General features: G+C 43.9%; 1 protein-coding gene across 7 annotated transcripts in view; it reads right to left on the bottom strand.

The window, feature by feature from the left end:
* LOC124594774 (leukocyte elastase inhibitor-like) overlaps positions 1–20,404 on the bottom strand; it is a 193,857-nt gene that overhangs the window by 73,109 nt on the left and 100,344 nt on the right. Inside the window, exon 8 of one of the 7 annotated variants that reach the window (XM_047133175.1) lies at positions 13,636–13,949. The exons of the other annotated variants lie outside the window; for them this stretch is intronic. Within the exon in view, the coding sequence (XP_046989131.1) occupies positions 13,795–13,949 (155 nt within the window). The 3' untranslated portion in view covers positions 13,636–13,794. Of the gene's footprint in view, positions 1–13,635; positions 13,950–20,404 lie in introns of those variants that run through there. 7 annotated transcript variants of the gene reach the window in all.

Genomic DNA, 20,404 nt, shown 5'->3' with positions numbered 1-20,404 from the left:
CAGCCATACGCCGAACACGGTGTCTTCCTTCTTCTTAGTGCCACATGGCAGTCCGAAGCCCGCTCTTCTTGCGACCAAACATTCCCGTGACCACCTCTGCCAGCAATTACGTACACTGGCTGCATTCCTGCAATCAGGGGCGCCCGCAGTGGGGGGGTCAGTGGGGGCAGTTCCCCCTAGTGAGAATTCATTCAGTTTACGAATATAAGAAATACCTGTAGCTTTAGGGCTCAGTTGTGTATGATTTAAAATACCTGTAAAATTACCACTAAAATAACCGGAAAATATCGATAAAATGACGTAAAAATGATATATAACATATGTAAACAGAAATACAGAATGAACTAGAGCAATGAAAAACTTTAAAGGAGAATCGAACTAAAATTAAAAAATGATGATAAATTTAAAAATTGTGTGTTTTTCTTTACGAAATCTCGTTCGTTGAAGATGTGCAAAATTGTTATATATCCGTCTTACAGCTATTGCCTACGAAGTATCTTTATTTTTATTTCTACACCCACACGTGGTAGAAATTAACAACAGCATGTGAGGCAACAATGGGAATAATCAGATGAGCCAGCAGTTGATTGTTAACTTTTACAAATGCATTCTTGAGCAACATTTAAGCGTTTTTCCTGAAGGCACGCCCATTGTTCGTTCTTTACATATTAAAAGAATCAGTTGTGTCATAAAGGGACATTAATCACAAACGTAAAAAAATGATATTCCTTGAAAAATAATCTACGATACAGTATCTATATGACGAAAAATACAAAATTAAAGATAGATCTCTATAGCCGGAATATTCGAGGTTTTAGTAACTGTAAACAATGCATATCTGATAAGGAAAGACCGTTTACATGTTAACAAACTCTGGGCATTAGTAATAAGCTATAATAAAATAAAGCGAATCTGCCGATCGGCAAATTACTACATGTGTACGTGGTCCCATTAAGAATGGTACCCATGGTCAGAGTTCCATCTCGAAAATGTTGACTTATAGGGTACTAAAATGTCACCCTCTCTGTTCCCACCTTGCCGGCCGCGGTGGTCTAGCGGTTCTAGGCGCTCAGTCCGGAACCGAGCGATTGCTACGGTCGCAGGTTCGAATCCTGCCTCGGGCATGGATGTATGTGATGTCCTTAGGTTAGTTAGGTTTAAGTAGTTCTAACTTCTAGGGGCCTGATGACCACAGATGTTAAGTCCTATAGTGCTCAGAGCCATTTGAACCATTTGAATCTGTTCCCACCTCACTAGGTACAAACCTCTTCATAAACCTCAACTGCCAACACAGTACAGTTGCACAACAAAACACACTCGGCAAAATTTCAAATAATGGTTAACAATTGTCAGACGCTAATTCAAATTAGCGTATTGTATTATGTTCCTTTTCGTTTGCTGAAGAAGTGTTCGAGGGTACTGTGTGGCCACAAATATCGCTACTTGTCTGTAGAAGTAGGCAATATCCGTCATTGGAACTACTGTCAACGAACGTGATCTAGCAGGGTGTGGCGTGAGCTACCTTCATTTTCGGAACGTTCTAGATGAGTCTTGCTATGTTCTATTAGGAACATATCGCATAAATATTTCCACATCCATCGCAAGAAATAATTATTAGTGGTTAGAAAACAATTTATTGGCAGAATACGGTTCAGAAACATAAAATCTGAGTGTTTATATATATATATATATATATATATATATATATATATATATATATATATATGTGTGTGTGTGTGTGTGTGTGCGTGTGTGTGTTGTGTTTCTTTCTTTTTTACTCTTCTCCCCTGCTCCTTTAGACAAACACCGGACTGGTTCCCAATCTCCATCTCGGAAAACAACACACATAGTTACCACACGACAACACACACTACTACAGGTGTAGAGCTACCGTAGGCTACCGTAGACTATCATAAGTAAGTGCAACTCGAAAGTTGTGCGTTCAATTAATGACTCAACAATTAGAAATTTCAGAGAAAATCTTCAGCAGTTAGACTGGGATGAGGTGTACAAGGAACCTGATGCTAATTTAAAATAAAACTTATTTCATGATACACTTGTAAGATAATTTGAAAACTGTTTCCCCAAGAAACCATGCAAAAAGCCTTGGCTTACCAAAGGAATAAAACTATCTTGTAACCACAAAAGGGAACTGTATCTAACAACAAGAAAGAGTAATGACCCAGAAACAGCCAAATATTATAAAAACTACTGTGCTACGTTAAGAAAGGTTATTAAAAAGTCCAGAAGCATGTGCATCATGTCTGAGATTAATACCTCTGATAACAAAATCAAAACAATTTGGGATATTGTTACAAGGGAGACAGGGCAACCAAGAGTACAGGATGACGGCATGACCATCAAAGCGAATGGAAACTTGATAAAGAACAAGCCGGAAGTCGAAAACATTTCGAATAATCATTTTTTAAATGTTGTAGAGAAAATAGGATCTAAATGTTCATTAGAAGAAGCAAGGCAGTTAATGGAAGAGGCCTTACCCACACCATTTCATACAATTGAAATTCCACCCACCTCTCCTTCTGAAATTAGGAAGATAATAAACTCTCTCAAGAATAAAAGATCACATGGAATTGATGGCATTTCCAGCAGGATAATAAAAGCTTGTTCCCAAGAAATAAGTGTGATTTTTAGCCACATATGTAATAGCTCTCTGAAGCAGGGTATTTTCCCAGATACACTGAAGTATGTCATTGTTAAACTGCATAAAAAAGAGGATACGTCTGATGTCAACAACAAAAAATGGTTCAAATGGCTCTGAGCATTATGCGACTTAACTTCTGAGGTCATCAGTCCCCTAGAACTTAGAACTAATTAAACCTAAGTAACCTAAGGACATCACACACATCCATTCCCGAGGCAGGATTGGAACCTACGACCATAGCGGTCACGCGGTTTCAGACTGAAGCGCCGAGAACCGCACAGCCACACCGGCTGGCTTGGTGTCAACAACTACCGCCCAATCTCTCTTCTGACTGCCTTATCCAAAATTCCTGAAAAAGTAATGTATTGTAGAGTAGCTTCACACCTTTGTAAAAATAAAGTTTTAACAAAATGTCAGTTTGGTTTCCAGAATGGTTTTTAAACGGAAAATGCTATATATACTTTCACTAATGAAATATTAAATGCTCTGAGTAACCAGAAGTCACCCGTTGGGATTTTTTGTGATCCATCAAAGGCTTTTGATTGTGTAAATCATGGAATACTTCTAGATAAGCTCAAGTTCTGTGGTATGAAGCCGCGCGGGATTAGCCGAGCGGTCTACGGCGCTGCAGTCATGGACTGCTCAGCTGGTTCCGGCAGAGGTTTGAGTCCTCCCTCGGGCATGGGTGTGTCCTTAGGATAATTTAGGTTAAGTAGTGTGTCAGCTTAGGGACTGATGACCTTAGCAGTTAAGTCCCATAAGATTTCACACATATTTGAACATTTTTTGTGGTATGAATGAGACAGTGCTCAAATGGTTTAAATCATACCTAACTGGAAGAGTGCAGAAAGCTGAAGTAAGCACTTCACATAATATGCAAATAACTGGTGATTTCTCAAACTGGGGGACAATCAAGAATGGGGTGCTGCAAGGTTCGGTCTTGGGTCCTCTGTTGTTCTTAATACCTATTAATGACTTGTCATTCTATATTCACGAAGATGCAAAGCTGGTACTTTTTGCCGATGATACAAGTATAGCTGTCACACCCAACAGACAAGAATTAACTGGTGACATTGTAAACGATATTTTTCAGAAAATCAATAAGTGGTTCTCTCTGCAAATGGGCTCTGATTAAACTTTGACAAAACACAGTATATACAGTTCCACACAGTAAATGGAATGACACCATTAATAAATATAGACTTCGATCAGAAATCGGTAGCTAAGGTAGAATATTCAAAATTTCTAGACGTATGCATCGATGAGGGGTTGAACTGGAGAAACACACTGGGGATCTGCTGAAACGTTTGAGTTCAGCTACTTACGCTATTAGGGTCATTGCAAATTTTGACGATATACATCTCAGTAAGCTTTTGTATGGCATCATATACTGGGGTAACTCATCATTGAGTAAAAGAGTGTTCATTGCACAAAAGCGTGTGATCAGAATAATGGCAGGAGCTCATCCAAGATCATCCTGCAGACACTTATTTAAAGAGCTAGAAATCTTCACTGTAGCCTCACAATATATATATTCACTTGTGAAATTTGTTATTAACAATCTGAACGAATTCAAAAGTAATAGCAGTGTACAGGGCTACAACGCTAGGAGAAAGGATGATCTTCACTACTCAAGGTTAAACCTAACTTTGGCTCAGAATGGGGCAAATTATGCTGCCACAAAAGTCTTTGGTCACTTACCTAATAGCATCAAAAGTCTGACAGACAGCCATATAGCATTTAAAAGGAAATTAAAGAATTTCTTAATGGCAACTGCTTCTATTCATTAGGTGAATTTTTGGATGTAGTAAGTCGGTAATTTCCCGACCCCACAAAAAAATTAAAATATTGTCATGTAATATTTTGTGTAATGTAATATCTTGTATAGACACCTTTTATTAACCTGACACGTTCCACATCATTACGAAGTGTCGTATTCATGATCTATGGAACAAGTACTAATCTAATCTAATCTATTCTAATGTGTAGACTACGGTAGGTTTGCTACCAGCCTTCTTCACTTAAGATCGTAGCTGCACAACTTGTACGTTACGTGTGTTGCATCCCTAGTGGGCGGTACCTCATTGTGATTGCTGTGTTGGTACATGCAAACAGTGTTTTACTAGGTTCCCCTAGAAACTAGAAGAGGTGAACCACCTAGAAAGTCAAGGAGAATGTAGAAAGGGCTCTGTAAGCTAATGTTTTTGCTCTACATAGTTATCCTATCAGTTACTTAAAAATAAACAGCATTTATAACAAAACTGAAAATGTCAAAGTTCATTTCGGATTTTATTCAAAAATTGTTGATTTTTAACGTACCTAAAAGGAAAGAATGCTGCAGAAAAAATGTAGAGATGTAAAGTGCAGTTTCGTCAAAAAAGGGTAGAATACCAAAAACGCAAAACAAAAACCCATCAAAAATCACTTCAGTTCTGCGTCGATCTTATATAAAACATGTTTCTGCTATTCATAAACAACTTTCATGCTTATCAGTAATAACAGAAAACTCCTTTCTCTGATAGTAATGAAGAACGTTCCAATGATTACAAATTGCAACAATAATTACATACAACTTTTTACTTTCGTGCATCAAAACTAATTGCTGGTTACATAAAAGCGCAGAAGATAATGATCAAATAAAATGTAAATGTCGTGTGAGTAGGGCCTCCCGTCGCGTAGACAGTTCTCCGGGTGCAAGTCTTTCGATTTGGCCCCACTTCGGCGACTTGCGCGTCGATGCAATTCATAATTTCAATTACTTGACGGAGACATGCATCCATGGTAACGGTAGGCGACCATTCAGATTTGGCAGAACTTTCAAATATAGAAAGGTACTGATCGCTCAGTTCTTTATTGAGAATGCGTTTGAAAATCTCATCAACGGACTGTATCTGTGGAACGAAGTGTACAAGAAAATTAAAGACCGCAAATACGTACGTAAGTATGCATCTAAGTGTTCCAGTATACAGAAATTTCAATTAGTATCGTTCTTACTTATGGGCAACCATTATATCTGAATATACGTTGCTATCTTCCACCCTGTTATATGGTGCCACCATTTTCATGGACCATCTGACGCAGCTGTCTTGGCAACCTTCCTGTATAGATTCAGTCGACTCAAACAGATGGAGCCACTGTTCTCCCAGGCAGCCACCACGTTGTACCTGCCTCGCTGAGAAGCTCCTTTAGTTACAGACGATGCGTAGTGCATCGATACTTCGCATCTTCATGCTTTTCATTTGACTTACTTTACAGTTTTGTCACAACACGCTCATGCTTCCTCCCCATGTGTTCCACATTATGGGAAAAGTAAATTTAACTTCCCGTATCGAATATAGTTATATTACCTGTATATTACATTGTAGTTAACCATACATAAGATGAGTCCCATCCTACCTACTCCTCGAAATGTAAGGTGAAACCTCCTTCTGTCACCCCTGAGCTCACAGTCCCTGTCAATTCCGTCGATGACCCCATCCACTCCAACAACTCGCTCCACCCTCTCCTTACTGCTGAGGACATCATCCACTTCATCACCATTGTCATCACATCCACCCCTTCCAATGCTCCGACACTCTTTCCCAAATCGCCCACTCTGCCCATTCCATCTTCCATCTTACCACCTATGCCACCTACTCCCACAACCAGGCCCCCTTCACCTTCACCCCCATCACCACCCTCGTCTAAATCTCCCCTCCCATTGCACGACACCATTACAGTATTCTGTACCATAATATCCACTCAGTGCCCACCCACAAGCTCGTCTTCCTTCACACCCTCCATCAGCACCACGTGGATACCTTCATTCTAAATGAAACCTTCCTTCAACCCCCTATCTCTGTCTCCACAGCTCCTTACACTCTTCACCTGCACCGAAAACCCCTTCCCTCTGGTGCATGGCGGGGTTGCTATCGGCCACCCCAAGCACCTCCCTGTTTGGCCCCAACCTCTCCTCAACAATCCTGCTGAGCATCTCACCCTCAGCCTCTTCTTCCCCACTCTTACCGTAACATGTACCACGATTTATGTCCGCCCTTGTACCTTCATCTCAAAAGATTTCCTGGCCCACTTTGACCGCACCTTCTCCACCTATGTGATTGCCACTGACCTCAATATCCACACACATGCTCCTGGCGATCTCCAGCAGTGGCATCAGTTTATCACCACCCTCCAGGGAGACCTGGTTCCCCTCCCCCTACACACCTGACCCAAATCTAACACCACTCCCGATATGATCCTAGCCACTCCCAACATCCTTGGGCGTGTCACCACTGATGTCCTTGACCTCATTGGTAGTGGCCATGCTCCAGTCCTCCTCACTCTCTTCTCTGATGGTCGCCATCCCTGCCCCACTTCACCCCTGAAGTTCCTCCTAAAATTGTCTGTGATTACTCCCGTGACAACTGGGGTGCCTACTGGGACTCCATACACACCCAGGTCGAATGCCACGACCTTACTCTCCAGTCTCCTGATGACATCTACCACACTGCTGCCTTCCTCCACTAGACCTTGTCTGATGCCATAGCCACCCTACCAAAGCCATCCACTCTCACTGCCCAGCTCTGCCCCCACGGGCCATCCTTCTCCTTCGTGAATCCTGTCGCCTCTACCGATCTTTTTACCACACTCATGACCAGGACACACTCACCTGCAATCAGCAATTACAACGACACATCTGCAACATGCTTGCTGCAAAGAAACGCTGTGCCTGGTGACAGACATGCACACAGTTCAATGCCACACTCCCAATAAACTCTTCCAAGTATTGGTCTGCTTTCCATTGCCTTTCTGGGAACTGCCCTACCCCACAGAACCCTCTCCTCCTTGATGACCATCCCTTTCCTGACCACCTCAGTAAGGCCAACCACTTTGCCTCCACCTATCTGATGTCTTTTCCATTCCAGATGATCCCAAATTTTATTATTCCCTCTTCCTCGATGTCATCGAATGTACAGATACCTCTGTTCCTCCCCTTGCTCCTAGCTCCCAATATTTGGGCCACACACCACCATGTGAACTTAACACTTCCATCACTACACAGGCCATCAGCCTCACACTCTACACTAAACACAACACTGCTCCCAGCCACGACTGCATTACCTACCGCCATCTAAAACACTTCCCTCCCTCCTTCCTAACAGTCCTTGCCACCCTCTACAACGTAATCCTTGCCACCGACTTCTACCCTGACCTGTGGAAAACCTCCCTCAAAATCCTCAAGTGCCATGCACTCCACCTCGCCTTCTGTATATGCCTCCCATCCCCCACGTGGATCCTTTACGACCTCATTCCTTTCCCCCATCTGCTCCTTTTCCTAGAGCATATCTGCATCCTCTACACCTCCCGCCGCCTAGATCCCCCTCATCCCATGGTTGCTCCTCTCCTCTCCCACCCACCGCGCCTTCACCATTGGCCGGCCGGAGTGGCCGTGCGGTTCTAGGCACTACAGTCTGGAGCCGCTATGGTCGCAGGTTCGAATCCTGCCTCAGGCATGGATGTGTGTGATGTCCTTAGGATAGTTAGGTTTAATTAGTTCTAAGTTCTAGGCGACTGATGACCTCAGAAGTTAAGTCGCATAGTGCTCACAGCCATTTGAACCATTTGAGCCTTCACCATTGTGTCCCCCCTACCCTCCACCTTTACACCCTTCATCTCCTTTCCTGAGGTGGCTTCCACCAACTCCCCCTGCCGGATGATGCTCTCTCTCCCTCCATCTATCCCTCCTATCAACTCTGCTCCTCACCTCCCCCTCCCTCCCTCTGTCCATTTCCTGGGCTCCCTCTCCCTGTCTTCCATCCTGTTTTTCCCTGCCTATCCTCTCTTTGATTCCCTTCTCTCCCCGAGTCCTTTTGCTTTCCCCTCCACTGCCTTCCCCACCTCTTCTCGTGTCTGCTCTCCCCCCTTTTTCTATGTCCTCTTCCCCCATCGGCTCTCCGCTTTTTTCTTTTCCACTCCTCCCCGCTTTTTCCCCCCTCATCGGTCAGGGCCCTCCCCCTGCCCCCATCTGCCGCCGTGTCGCCTATAGTGCTGTTTCCAGTGAATGTTCAGTGTTGTGTGTCCCCCGTCAGTGTTGCAAACAGCCACCATACTATCGCTCATTGTGTTTTCTATCTCGCGCGAACAGACGCCAGACTGTCGCCATGTTTTTTGATTGCGCCTGTCGGCTTACTGTGTGTCTTCATCTGTATCGTCAGCGCCGTGTTTTCATATTTTAAATGACGCAACTTTCCGCCATTTTAGTGTTTTTAACAAAGTCACCGTTTTATCACCATTTTTATATTGTTTGTTACCTTACCATTGTTTCTTAACTCTTATCTCGGCTGTAGAGCAATGTATTAAGCTGCTGTCCGCCCCGCCCCCCTCATCTGGGAGGGGGGGTGGGGGAGGGGGGAATCGAAAATTAATTAAAGGAAGAAAAACGTAGAACGTTTGGGTTACGATAGCTGTTCAACGATCTTTTTTTTTAATTAATACCTTTACACGTTCGAAATGCATTCCATATTTTCTTAAGTCCAAACGAAGACGATTAATTCCTAAATAATATGACCACTATTTCACATTACGATTGGCTAGGTATCAGTTTTTTGTCAACCAATGATCATAGCTTTGCATCCTCAACCACAGTATGCTAGGACATTTTTGGATGTCCTCACGCATCTGCTTCAATCTGATCTCATATACATTTCTGATATTATACCTTTACGTTTTTAGTATAAAATAAAAGAAAAAATTGTCATACATTTTTTCAAATAGTTGCTACTCCTCTGGAGTTACCTAAATGGTTATATTGTATGTCATCTATTGTTTGTTCGACTAGTGTAATGATTACAGTTGGCCATACTCATGTAACATTTTTTGTGATGGTTGTAAACTGTTAACAGCTGGACTGTTATAATATCTAACAACAACCTAAAAAATTAAAAAAGTCCCCCTTTTACTGTATGACAGTTCTTTTCATTTCAAGTTGTTGCCACTAATCTGGGCTTCATCTAAGTGATTCTGTTATATTATTTATTACATGTTCGTCTCTTATAGTATGACTGCATTTGGGGAAACTTCTGAAAAATTATATTTGGTGATGGCTGTAAACTTTTTCCCTCCCATCTTATAAGTTATGTATTACCTGTATCGGTTTTATGTTTATATTGTTCCACACAAGTCATTGGTTACTATTGTCTTCTGTTCTGATTATTGGCTGGAGACTGTCTCTGTAACATTGTTCAGTGTTACCTAACGACGCACATTGCATGCTGTTAGTATATGAGCTTCTCTTCCATAAAAGTAACATAAATGTATTTTTGTCAAGTTGCTCACGAAGTTCTGACATGTACTTAGCCCCCCGTCGGAGGTTCGAGTATTCCATCGGGCATGAATGTGTGTGGTGTCCTTAGCGTAAGTTAGATTAAGCAGTGTAGGGACCGACGACTTCAGCAGTTTGGTCCCATAGGAACTTACCACCAAAATCACCACCACCATATACTTAATTGCAATTCATAGAAGTTTGTTAAATACCTCTTTGAAATGCTTTCTATAGTTAATGCAACCGCCACCCACTGGCTTTCGTTTACGTCTTTGACAGCTTAATCGTCACATTCAGTTTGGCACTGGTTCTATTCGAATAGATTTCGACACTGTCATATATGCATACCTAAGATGAGATTTGTATTGTATTCACTCTACGTGCTCATTTTCGTGAGCTTTGTTCTGAGTTTTATTCTAATGCAAGTGTGATACTAACTGAAATTTCTGTATACTGGAATACTTAGATTCATACTTATGTACATATCTGCTACCGTTGATTTTCTTGTACACCCCCACAGCTTCAGTCTGATGATGAGATTTTGAAACGCGTAACGCTTAATAAAGAATCGTGCTATCAAGACTTTTCTGTATTTCAGAATTGTGCCAGTTTATATTTTGCAGAGATATAAAATATACAACGGACTAACACTGAACGTCATGCTTTTCTAATTACGCGCAAAACAAAAAGCAAATATAAAATAAGAAGAGGTCGCCGGCTCCCGGTTTGTCTGTCGCAGATTCATTTGTGTTTCTTTCCCTGCCAACGCTACCGATACTACCGCTAATCCCATCATTTACTACGTCATTTATATATTGTACGTAACTTACCAAACTGTAGTTTTGGTACAGCACAACTCTACACAGAAAACATTTTATCCGCTTCATAGACAGATCGACGCACGACGTGCTCCTAGATTTATATGAATCTTGCAGCTCCCGAAGAATGAAGTTACAATGAAATCCAGACCTGAAACTGCTTACAGGCGTCGATAAATATTAACAGGGACAGTTGAAAATGTGTGCCCCGACCGGGACGCGAACATGGGATCGGCCGGCCGTTGTGGCCGTGCGGTTCTAGGCGCTTCAGTCTGGAACCGCGTGACCGCTACGGTCGCAGGTTCGAATCCTGCCTCGGGCAGGGACGTGTGTGATGTCCTTAGGTTAGTTAGGTTTAATTAGTTCTAAGTTTTAGGGGGCTGATGACCACAGATGTTAAGTCCCATAGCGCTCAGAGCCATTTGAACCATTTGAACATGGGATCTGCTGCTAACAAGGGAACCTCCCCATCGCACCCCCCTCAGAATTAGTTATAAGTTGGTACAGTGGATAGGCCTTGAAAAACTGAACACAGATCAATCGAGAAAACAGGAAGAAGTTGTGTGGATGAAAAAATAAGCAAAATATACAAACTGAGTAGTCCATGTATGAGATAGGCAACAACCAGATAATGCAAACCCCATGAGTGCCGTGGTCCCGTGGTTAGCGAATGCAGCTGCGGAGCGATAGGTCCTCGGTTAAAGTCTTCGCTCGGGAGAAAATTTTAATTTTTTATTTCCAGACAATTATCAAAGTTCAGGCACTCACATATAATCAACTTCGCTCTCCAAAATTCCAGGACATGTTCAGTTTTGCTTGGACATATGCAGAATTTGACGGTCTACACACGGAAAAATTTGAAAACGTTAAAAACATTTGTTTTGACAGAGCACAGACAAAACTGTGCGACTGTGAAACTGTTGCATTCATTTGTTGCAGTTTATGTGACAAACTCTTATGCTTTCACACTTTTTTGGGAGTGATTATCACATTCACAAGAAAACCTAAATTGGGCAAGGTAGAAGAATCTTTTTACCCATTCACCAAGTGTACAAGTTAGGTGGGTCGACAACATATTCCTCTCATGTGACGCACATGCTGTCACCAGTGTCGTATAGAATATATCAGACGTATTTTCCTGTGGAGGAATCGGTTGACCTATGACCTCGCAATCAAATGTTCTCGGTTTCCATTGGACGGGCACGTCCTTTCGGCTACTAATCGCACGGTTTTGCGGAGCGGTCGCAAATCACAGACACTAAACTTATTACACTGAACAGAGACGTCAATGAACGAACGGACAGATCATAACTTTGCAAAAATAATGGAAGTAAATTTTTCACTCTAGGGAAGATTTGAACCAAGAACCTCTCGTTCGGCAGTTGCTCACGCTAACCACGGGACCACGGCGCTCCTAAATTCGTGCTCTCCTAGATGTTGCCCGTCTTGCACATGGACTACTCAGTTTGTATATTTTGCTTAGTTTTTTCATAGCTCCACACAACTTCATCCTGTTTTCTCGATTGATCTGTGTTCAGTTTTCCAAGGCCTATCCACTGTGCCAACTTATAACTAAATCTGAGGGGGGTGCGATGGGGAGGTTCCCTTGTAAGATGGCAGACACTCTATCCGTTTTTTCCTTTTTTTTCGGCGGTGCGGATGTCCCATGACACCCGTTAAAGTTCAGTGTTGAGCCGTTCACTCAGGTTTTTTTTTTTTTTTTTTTTTTTTTTTTTTTTTTTTTTTTTTTTTTTTTTTTTTTTTTTTTTACAGAAGGCAGTTAACCCTCTGACCGAACACGCTGAGCTACCGTGCCGGCACCCGTCGAGCCGCCGAGGACACAGAGCAGAGCGCGCCTGCAGGGACTAATCTCTGCCATGCTCCCCGTAAGACCCATATTCCCAACTTAAACTGTCCACACACTACATTTGTAGTGCCCTTGACCACTATACTCATTACTCGCGGCAGTCAATCTACCGCTTCCCGTAAGAGTTCGGGCATCGTGGGTTCACCCGCACTGAAGAAGATCATTGGCCGGTAAGCCTTATCTACATGAAGAAGGTACCTTCATGATCGAAAAAACAGATAACATCTTCACATGGATAAGGCTTACTGGCGAATGATCTTCTTCAGTGCGGGTGCACCCACGTTGCCCGAACTCTTACGGGAATCGGTAGATTTGACTGCCGCGAGTAATGACTGTAGAGGGCAGGGGCACTACAAATGTAGTGTGTGGACAGTAAGTTGGGAATATGGGTCTTATTGGGAGCATGGCAGAGGTAAGTCCCTGCAATCGCACTGTTCTCCCTGTCCTCGCTGGCTCAGACGGATAGCGCGACTGCCATGTAGGCAAGAGATCAAAAATGGCTCTGAGCACTATGGGACTTAACATCTATGGTCATCAGTCCCCTAGAACTACTTAAACCTAACTAACCTAAGGAAATCACACAACACCCAGCCATCACGAGGCAGAGAAAATCCCTGACCCCGCCGGCAATCGAACCCGGGAACCCGGGCGTGGGAAGCGAGAACGCTACCGCACGACCACGAGATGCGGGCGTAGGCAAGAGATCCCGGGCTCTAGTTCACTGGAGGCACACTTTCCAACTGTCCCCGTTGATATTTATCAACGCCTTTAGGCAACTACAGCTCTGAATTTAATTGTAATTTCACGCTCCTAGAGTAGTTTATCGGATGGCTGTGTTGGCACGAATATCATATGGCCGCAAAGCTACGTTAAATGTCAGATCATGTGACTGTCGACTCCACCATAAGTGGGACAAGTGTTACAAGGACAGCAAGTGTACCATGATTTTGAATTAAAGTAACTTTAATGCAAAAAAATTACACAGAAGTACTCGTAATTTATATTTATTTTCAGGATAGACCTGTCTTTCAAAAAAGATTCATACAGTAAAGAGCGAGAGTTTTGTAAAGCAGTTTTCTTCAAGTGGGTGTGGCACGGTGCATATCTCCCGCGTGCTGCTCGCTTTACGCTAGGCAACGCGTTCACATCAGGATGTAGACGGAGGCTCCGAGTAACGTCCCGCGAACAGCACAGTTTTCGTCTGCTGGTCCAGTATGAGGAACAGGAAGGGGTGATCCGCTTTGAAGATGATGGGTGGTGGCGGCCCAAATCCGACGGAGGTAGGGTAGCCAACAATCACAGCTGCAAAAGAATGCATCACGTGATGTTTTCGTGCATCACACCATAATCTGCATCATATCAGAAGACTGAAAGTTAATGTGTTCTTAGCTGACATTTTTATGCTTTTCTTGTTTTAACTCTACAACATTCATTTTCCTCACAATGCTGTAAATTTTATTTTATTTTTAGTTATAGTTATTTCATTAAGACAGCAAACTGGGTACACGAATATGCCCCCCCCCCCCCATGTATGAGATTACAGCCGCCGGGCATTGCAAAGCGCTGGAGTGTGAACATTTGACCAGGTCGGAGTCATTTTACGCCTGGGACTAACAACATGTTGCGTGAACGACTTGCACATGTAACACCTACAACGCCTCTCCGTGTTAATAAACCAAAATAGCTCCCAAATTAGCTCCTATGCCCTCGAAATATAAATTCAGAAAATGTCCAAAGCCCCTCCATAAGCAGTACATTACGAAATAGAAATAAGAGACAAATAGTGGGAAATCTATAGTAGAAAAATACACTCCTGGAAATTGAAATAAGAACACCGTGAATTCATTGTCCCAGGAAGGGGAAACTTTATTGACACATTCCTGGGGTCAGATACATCACATGATCACACTGACAGAACCACAGGCACATAGACACAGGCAACAGAGCATGCACAATGTCGGCACTAGTACAGTGTATATCCACCTTTCGCAGCAATGCAGGCTGCTATTCTCCCATGGAGACGATCGTAGAGATGCTGGATGTAGTCCTGTGGAACGGCTTGCCATGCCATTTCCACCTGGCGCCTCAGTTGGACCAGCGTTCGTGCTGGACGTGCAGACCGCGTGAGACGACGCTTCATCCAGTCCCAAACATGCTCAATGGGGGACAGATCCGGAGATCTTGCTGGCCAGGGTAGTTGACTTACACCTTCTAGAGCACGTTGGGTGGCACGGGATACATGCGGACGTGCATTGTCCTGTTGGAACAGTAAGTTCCCTTGCCGGTCTAGGAATGGTAGAACGATGGGTTCGATGACGGTTTGGATGTACCGTGCACTATTCAGTGTCCCCTCGACGATCACCAGTAGTGTACGGCCAGTGTAGGAGATCGCTCCCCACACCATGATGCCGGGTGTTGGTCCTGTGTGTCTCGGTCGTATGCAGTTCTGATTGTGGCGCTCACCTGCACGGCGCCAAACACGCATACGACCATCATTGGCACCAAGGCAGAAGCGACTCTCGTCGCTGAAGACGTCTCCATTCGTCCCTCCATTCACGTCTGTCGCGACACCACTGGAGGCGGGCTGCACGATGTTGGGGCGTGAGCGGAAGACGGCCTAACGGTGTGCGGGACCGTAGCCCAGCTTCATGGAGACGGTTGCGAATGGTCCTCGCCGATACCCCAGGAGCAACAGTGTCCCTAATTTGCTGGGAAGTGGTGGTGCGGTCCCCTACGGCACTGCGTAGGATCCTACGGTCTTGGCGTGCATCCGTGCGTCGCTGCGGTCCGGTCCCAGGTCGACGGGCACGTGCACCTTCCGCCGACCACTGGCGACAACATCGATGTACTGTGGAGACCTCACGCCCCACGTGTTGAGCAATTCGGCGGTACGTCCACCCGGCCTCCCGCATGCCCACTATACGCCCTCGCTCAAAGTCCGTCAACTGCACATACGGTTCACGTCCACGCTGTCGCGGCATGCTACCAGTGTTGAAGACTGCGATGGAGCTCCGTATGCCACGGCAAACTGGCTGACACTGACGGCGGCGGTGCACAAATGCTGCGCAGCTAGCGCCATTCGACGGCCAACACCGCGGTTCCTGGTGTGTCCGCTGTGCCGTGCGTGTGATCATTGCTTGTACAGCCCTCTCGCAGTGTCCGGAGCAAGTATGGTGGGTCTGACACACCGGTGTCAATGTGTTCTTTTTTCCATTTCCAGGAGTGTAATTGAAAAAGAAAAGAATTTTAATCACAAATTTTGGATGCATGGGAGGGGGGAAAAACGATAGAAATGGTTAAATTATTAGTTATTCTTATCTATGAGAAAATCAATATTACAGTCACAGAACGTAGGTCTTGAACACCAAAGATAGCGTTTACTAAAGTATAAATAGACATACAATGCAATTATGATATTCCAGTCTCTATCCTCTGGTCTGTTCGAAGTCAATTAGGACGTACAGCTTTAGGAAGCAACAATAGGAGCTTTATTAACCAGGGCGCAAGAATAAATCGCGACGAGATTGTTTTTAGGGAAGCATTAATTTCAGATCAGAATTAGAACTCTTGTCATATTAGAGGAACGGGGAGGTGATCAATAATCTCTCTGACTTTAGCGTCACTTCGTGTGAAGATTTAAATATTTTAGGGAATTAACGATTTTTGGACATATTCGGACTTTGTGTTGTGATAGTGGAAAAGCTTTACTTCACGCGACTAGTAATCATAGTTCGTGACAGTTGTTTATGGATATTAAACGGGAACAATATTTTTATCGAAAGTGACAGAACATTGTTTAGTATCTATGATATTTACGGGATTCCTGATTAGATACTTATTCAAAGAACCCCTTTGAATGCGATAGTATGAAAGAATTGATTTATTAATAATTATTGTTAAATAAAATAACGTGTTAATTTGAAACTGACTATTCGTCTTGAAATTTACTTCGATTTAGGTTCATAAATAATTAGGTTACGTGATTTTCACTAAGAATAAACTGCAGACTAGTAACTGAAACAAGTGAACGAGAATCTATTGAAAACACCAGTATTAATTTATTTATGGTTTTTTTTCCTTCAGAACTGGGAGGACAATACGTGTAGTGACTCACTGGGGTTAATTTAAGAACTAGCCGGGATAAAACAAAACCCCTCAATACCAGTCAATGTATAGATAAATTAACATTCCTACTTTCATGCAAGATACGGAAGTCGGGATAGAAAAAATACACACAATATTCTAGCGCGCAAAACTTAAGGACATTCCGCGGAATATTCCGTCGTTCCGATAGCTCTTCTACTTACGCTGTCCGATGTGGCCGACTGATGTCACCCATAAAGCTCAAGCCAGAGCAGAATGTACTTCTGAAAAGGTGCACGTGGGCAAGGAGTACAGCACCACAATGACGTTGAACGGTGAATGTAAAGTGTACAAAGACTTGGAAGTCAACCAGTCTATGCAACATTATGCCTTCTTACACCGCAACACTTGGGCCATCAAAACGACCATGTTCTCCAACACTGGACGTTCCCTCATATGGCGAGACGCACCGTGGAACATTGTCGACCAGGATCGTTTCGGTGCTCCAGGTGCTACGGTGTGGGAAGGCAAAATGTTGCACGGGCGTATTGACCTCCAAAACTTTGATCACGCACAAGGTACACTCACGCGTCAATGTTATTGTGACACCACTCTCTTTCTTCACGTCCGCATTTTAAGAGGTTCATCCGTCTGTGACTTCATTTTCATTGATGCGTGGCCGAATCAAACAGCGCAGGTGAATGGATTGGTCTTCCTGTTCCCCAGACTTAAATCCCATCGAGCTTGAATGGTATGCACTGGAGGGACGTATTACAATACGCACACATCCTACGCATGCATGAATGTCGTCAGACCAGCCGTTGTCGGTCATGTTGGTGGAGGACTGCCCTACCAAAGGAACTCCTCTCCAACCTGGTGGCCACGGGAGCACAAAAATGGCTCTGAGCGCTATGGGACTCAACTTCTGAGGTCATCAGTCCCCAAGAGCTTAGAACTACTTAAACCTAACTAACCTAAGGACATCATACACATCCATGCTCGAGGCAGGATTCGAACCTGCGACCGTAGCAGTCTCGCGGTTCCGGACTGTAGCGCCCAGAACCGCTCGGGGCACACTGTACAGCGTCCACTGCCGTCTGCTGTGATCACATACTCTATTAAGAAACATGTCACGCCTTTTGCAATGTAGAGGGGACCATCACGAATAGCGGGGACTCCAGTGTAATTATTGCCTTTGAATAAAATTGTCATTTTTGTTCGTTTTAGAGCGCCTTTCTTTCAGTTACCTTCTGTTCCCATACAGTAGCCGTTCTTCCTAATCAGGGCCAAGTTTCATTGAGGTATGTCACGTGACTGTGGCCCATGATGCCAAATTTGTTTTCGTCCTTACGTTTTGCACACCAGTGTACAAGGGCTCCACTGCTACACATCGAACCCAGTGCTATGAATCATTTCTTCGTGAGATGGAGTCTGCTTTAATACATGTCTGTGAAATATCACTTCATCAGGAAAATAGCATTAAAAGGTGGAATTTCCTTTAGTCCTCAAATTCACAAACTGAGGAGGGACCACGAATTCGATAGTACAAAGAATGTTACAGAAAAAGATGCACTGACTGCCTCGAAATCTGTTGCTAGTGAGTAATAAACATAAAATTATCAAAACCATTTCGGTAAGCTTCAAGAAGCTAGGTTGTAAGGTGACAAGTACCGTTTCTACACTCACATATTGACTACTTCCATGAATGTTCTGGGACGTTACAGTGAAGAGCAAGGTGAACACTTCCATCAGGACATTAGCGGGATGGAGAAGATGTATTAGGTGAGATGGACTCAAAGTATGATGTTGGAGACGTAAAGTAAAGCTGAAGGTTCTTTGAGGGAAACAAAAAAGAGAATGTTCTAAAATTAAATGTAACGGATTTTTACAACGTTGCTAAAACAACACTTTGCAGTATTTGTAGTGTATACCTAAAACAGTAATTATAAAAATAATAGCCGGCCGCTGTGGCCGAGCGGTTCTAGGCGCTACAGTCCGGAACCGCGCGCCTGCTACGGTCGCAGGTTCGAGCCCTGCCTCGGGCATGGATGTGTGTGATGTCCTTAGGTTAGTTAGGTTTAAGTAGTTCTAGGCCTAGGAGACTGATAACCTCAGATGTTAAGTCCCATAGTGCTTAGAGCCATTTTTTATATAAAAATAATAACCTTGATTTAAATTCTGTTTAAATATTCGTGTTTCAATTACTTATGTATTTAAAATATGAGCTACTGTTTTATGACAAATCTTGATGTGATAGAGCAGTGCGAAAGTAATTTTGAGAATCACTGTCATAAATTGAATCTAGAACAGTTATTATTGACAATTTACCGGGAATGAATGCTCACTGTCGTTATTCATTAAAAAAGGCGAAGGACTGCTTTAATCTCACTCTTTAAAGATTTGGCACCAATGTAGGTGCAGTGAATCAGCAATTTTTGTCATCACGTGCGGCATATAATGCATCGCTGGTAATGGTCTATGGGACAGTTTCAAGTACCGCACAATTTTGAGAAATCCCAAGCAGGGCAATGTCTAACGTCGTATATTTGTACGTGAAGCGGGGAGCTATACAGAGCTGCGCAATTTTCTTAATGAATGAGGTTATCTATTTCTATACTCAAAATATCCACGGGTGTACTGCCGGTCTACAGTGTCCAACGGGCACAATATTTCGGCGATCATACATGTCGCCATCATCAGGTGAACTGACGAACTGAGCTCCTGTGAACGTGCCGGCACGGAGATCCGTACGCTATGGCTGCTCAGAGGGAACTGGGTTCGGTCGCGACGGCGGCCTGATTTAAATACCCTCCGCCCGCGGCGCGCTCCCTCCGCCGTCCGCGCCACCCCGCCACGGTCGCGCCGTGGAACAGATTGCGACGGCGTCTGAGGTGACGTCGGTGTGATGGCTCTGTCCGCCGTGGTCGTCACAACTATACGGTTGCTCGATTTACTCTTGATTAACCCAATCGCTGGTTCCCACGCCTTGCTAAGATTATAGCCACAGTCACGGTTTATGAGGTCGTCATTGGTGCGAATTTCGATGGCCTCTCTAACAACGATGTCCCAGTATTTCGACGTCTGTACCAGAATCCTCGTGCGTTCATACTCCATAGCGTGATTTTCCGACAAACAATGTTCAGCGACCGCCGACTTGGTCGGATACATCAGTCGAGTGTGCCTCTGGTGATCACGGCATCGATCCTCGACGGTACGCATCGTCTGACCAATATACGACTTGCCACATTGACACGGAATCTGGTACACGCCGGCCTTCCTCAAACCGAGGTCATCTTTGGCGCTCCCCACCAGTGCACGAGTTTTATTCGGAGGACAAAACACAGTTCCGACCCGGTGTTTCTTCAAAATGCGGGCGATTTTCCCCGAGAGTGCGCCTGTCCGGTCCGGACCGGTACCGCCTAGACTATATGGACTCCCGAAGGTTCACAAAGAGGGGTACCATTACGCCCCATTGTCAGCAACATCAGGGCACCTACATATTTATTGGCCAAATACCTCACGGGAATATTAAATCCTTATGTGGGTAAATGTAGTTCTTGTGAATTATTATGGGTGGAGGTTATACTCAACAACCGAGCTAGGTTAATAATTGGCTCCTTTTGCCGACCTCCCGAATCAGCAGCATTAGTGGCAGAACAACTGAGAGAAAATCT

Source organism: Schistocerca americana, chromosome 2 (assembly GCF_021461395.2).
Source record: "Schistocerca americana isolate TAMUIC-IGC-003095 chromosome 2, iqSchAmer2.1, whole genome shotgun sequence".
NCBI lineage: Eukaryota > Metazoa > Arthropoda > Insecta > Orthoptera > Acrididae > Schistocerca > Schistocerca americana.
This window is presented reverse-complemented; position numbering and strand designations above follow the sequence as displayed.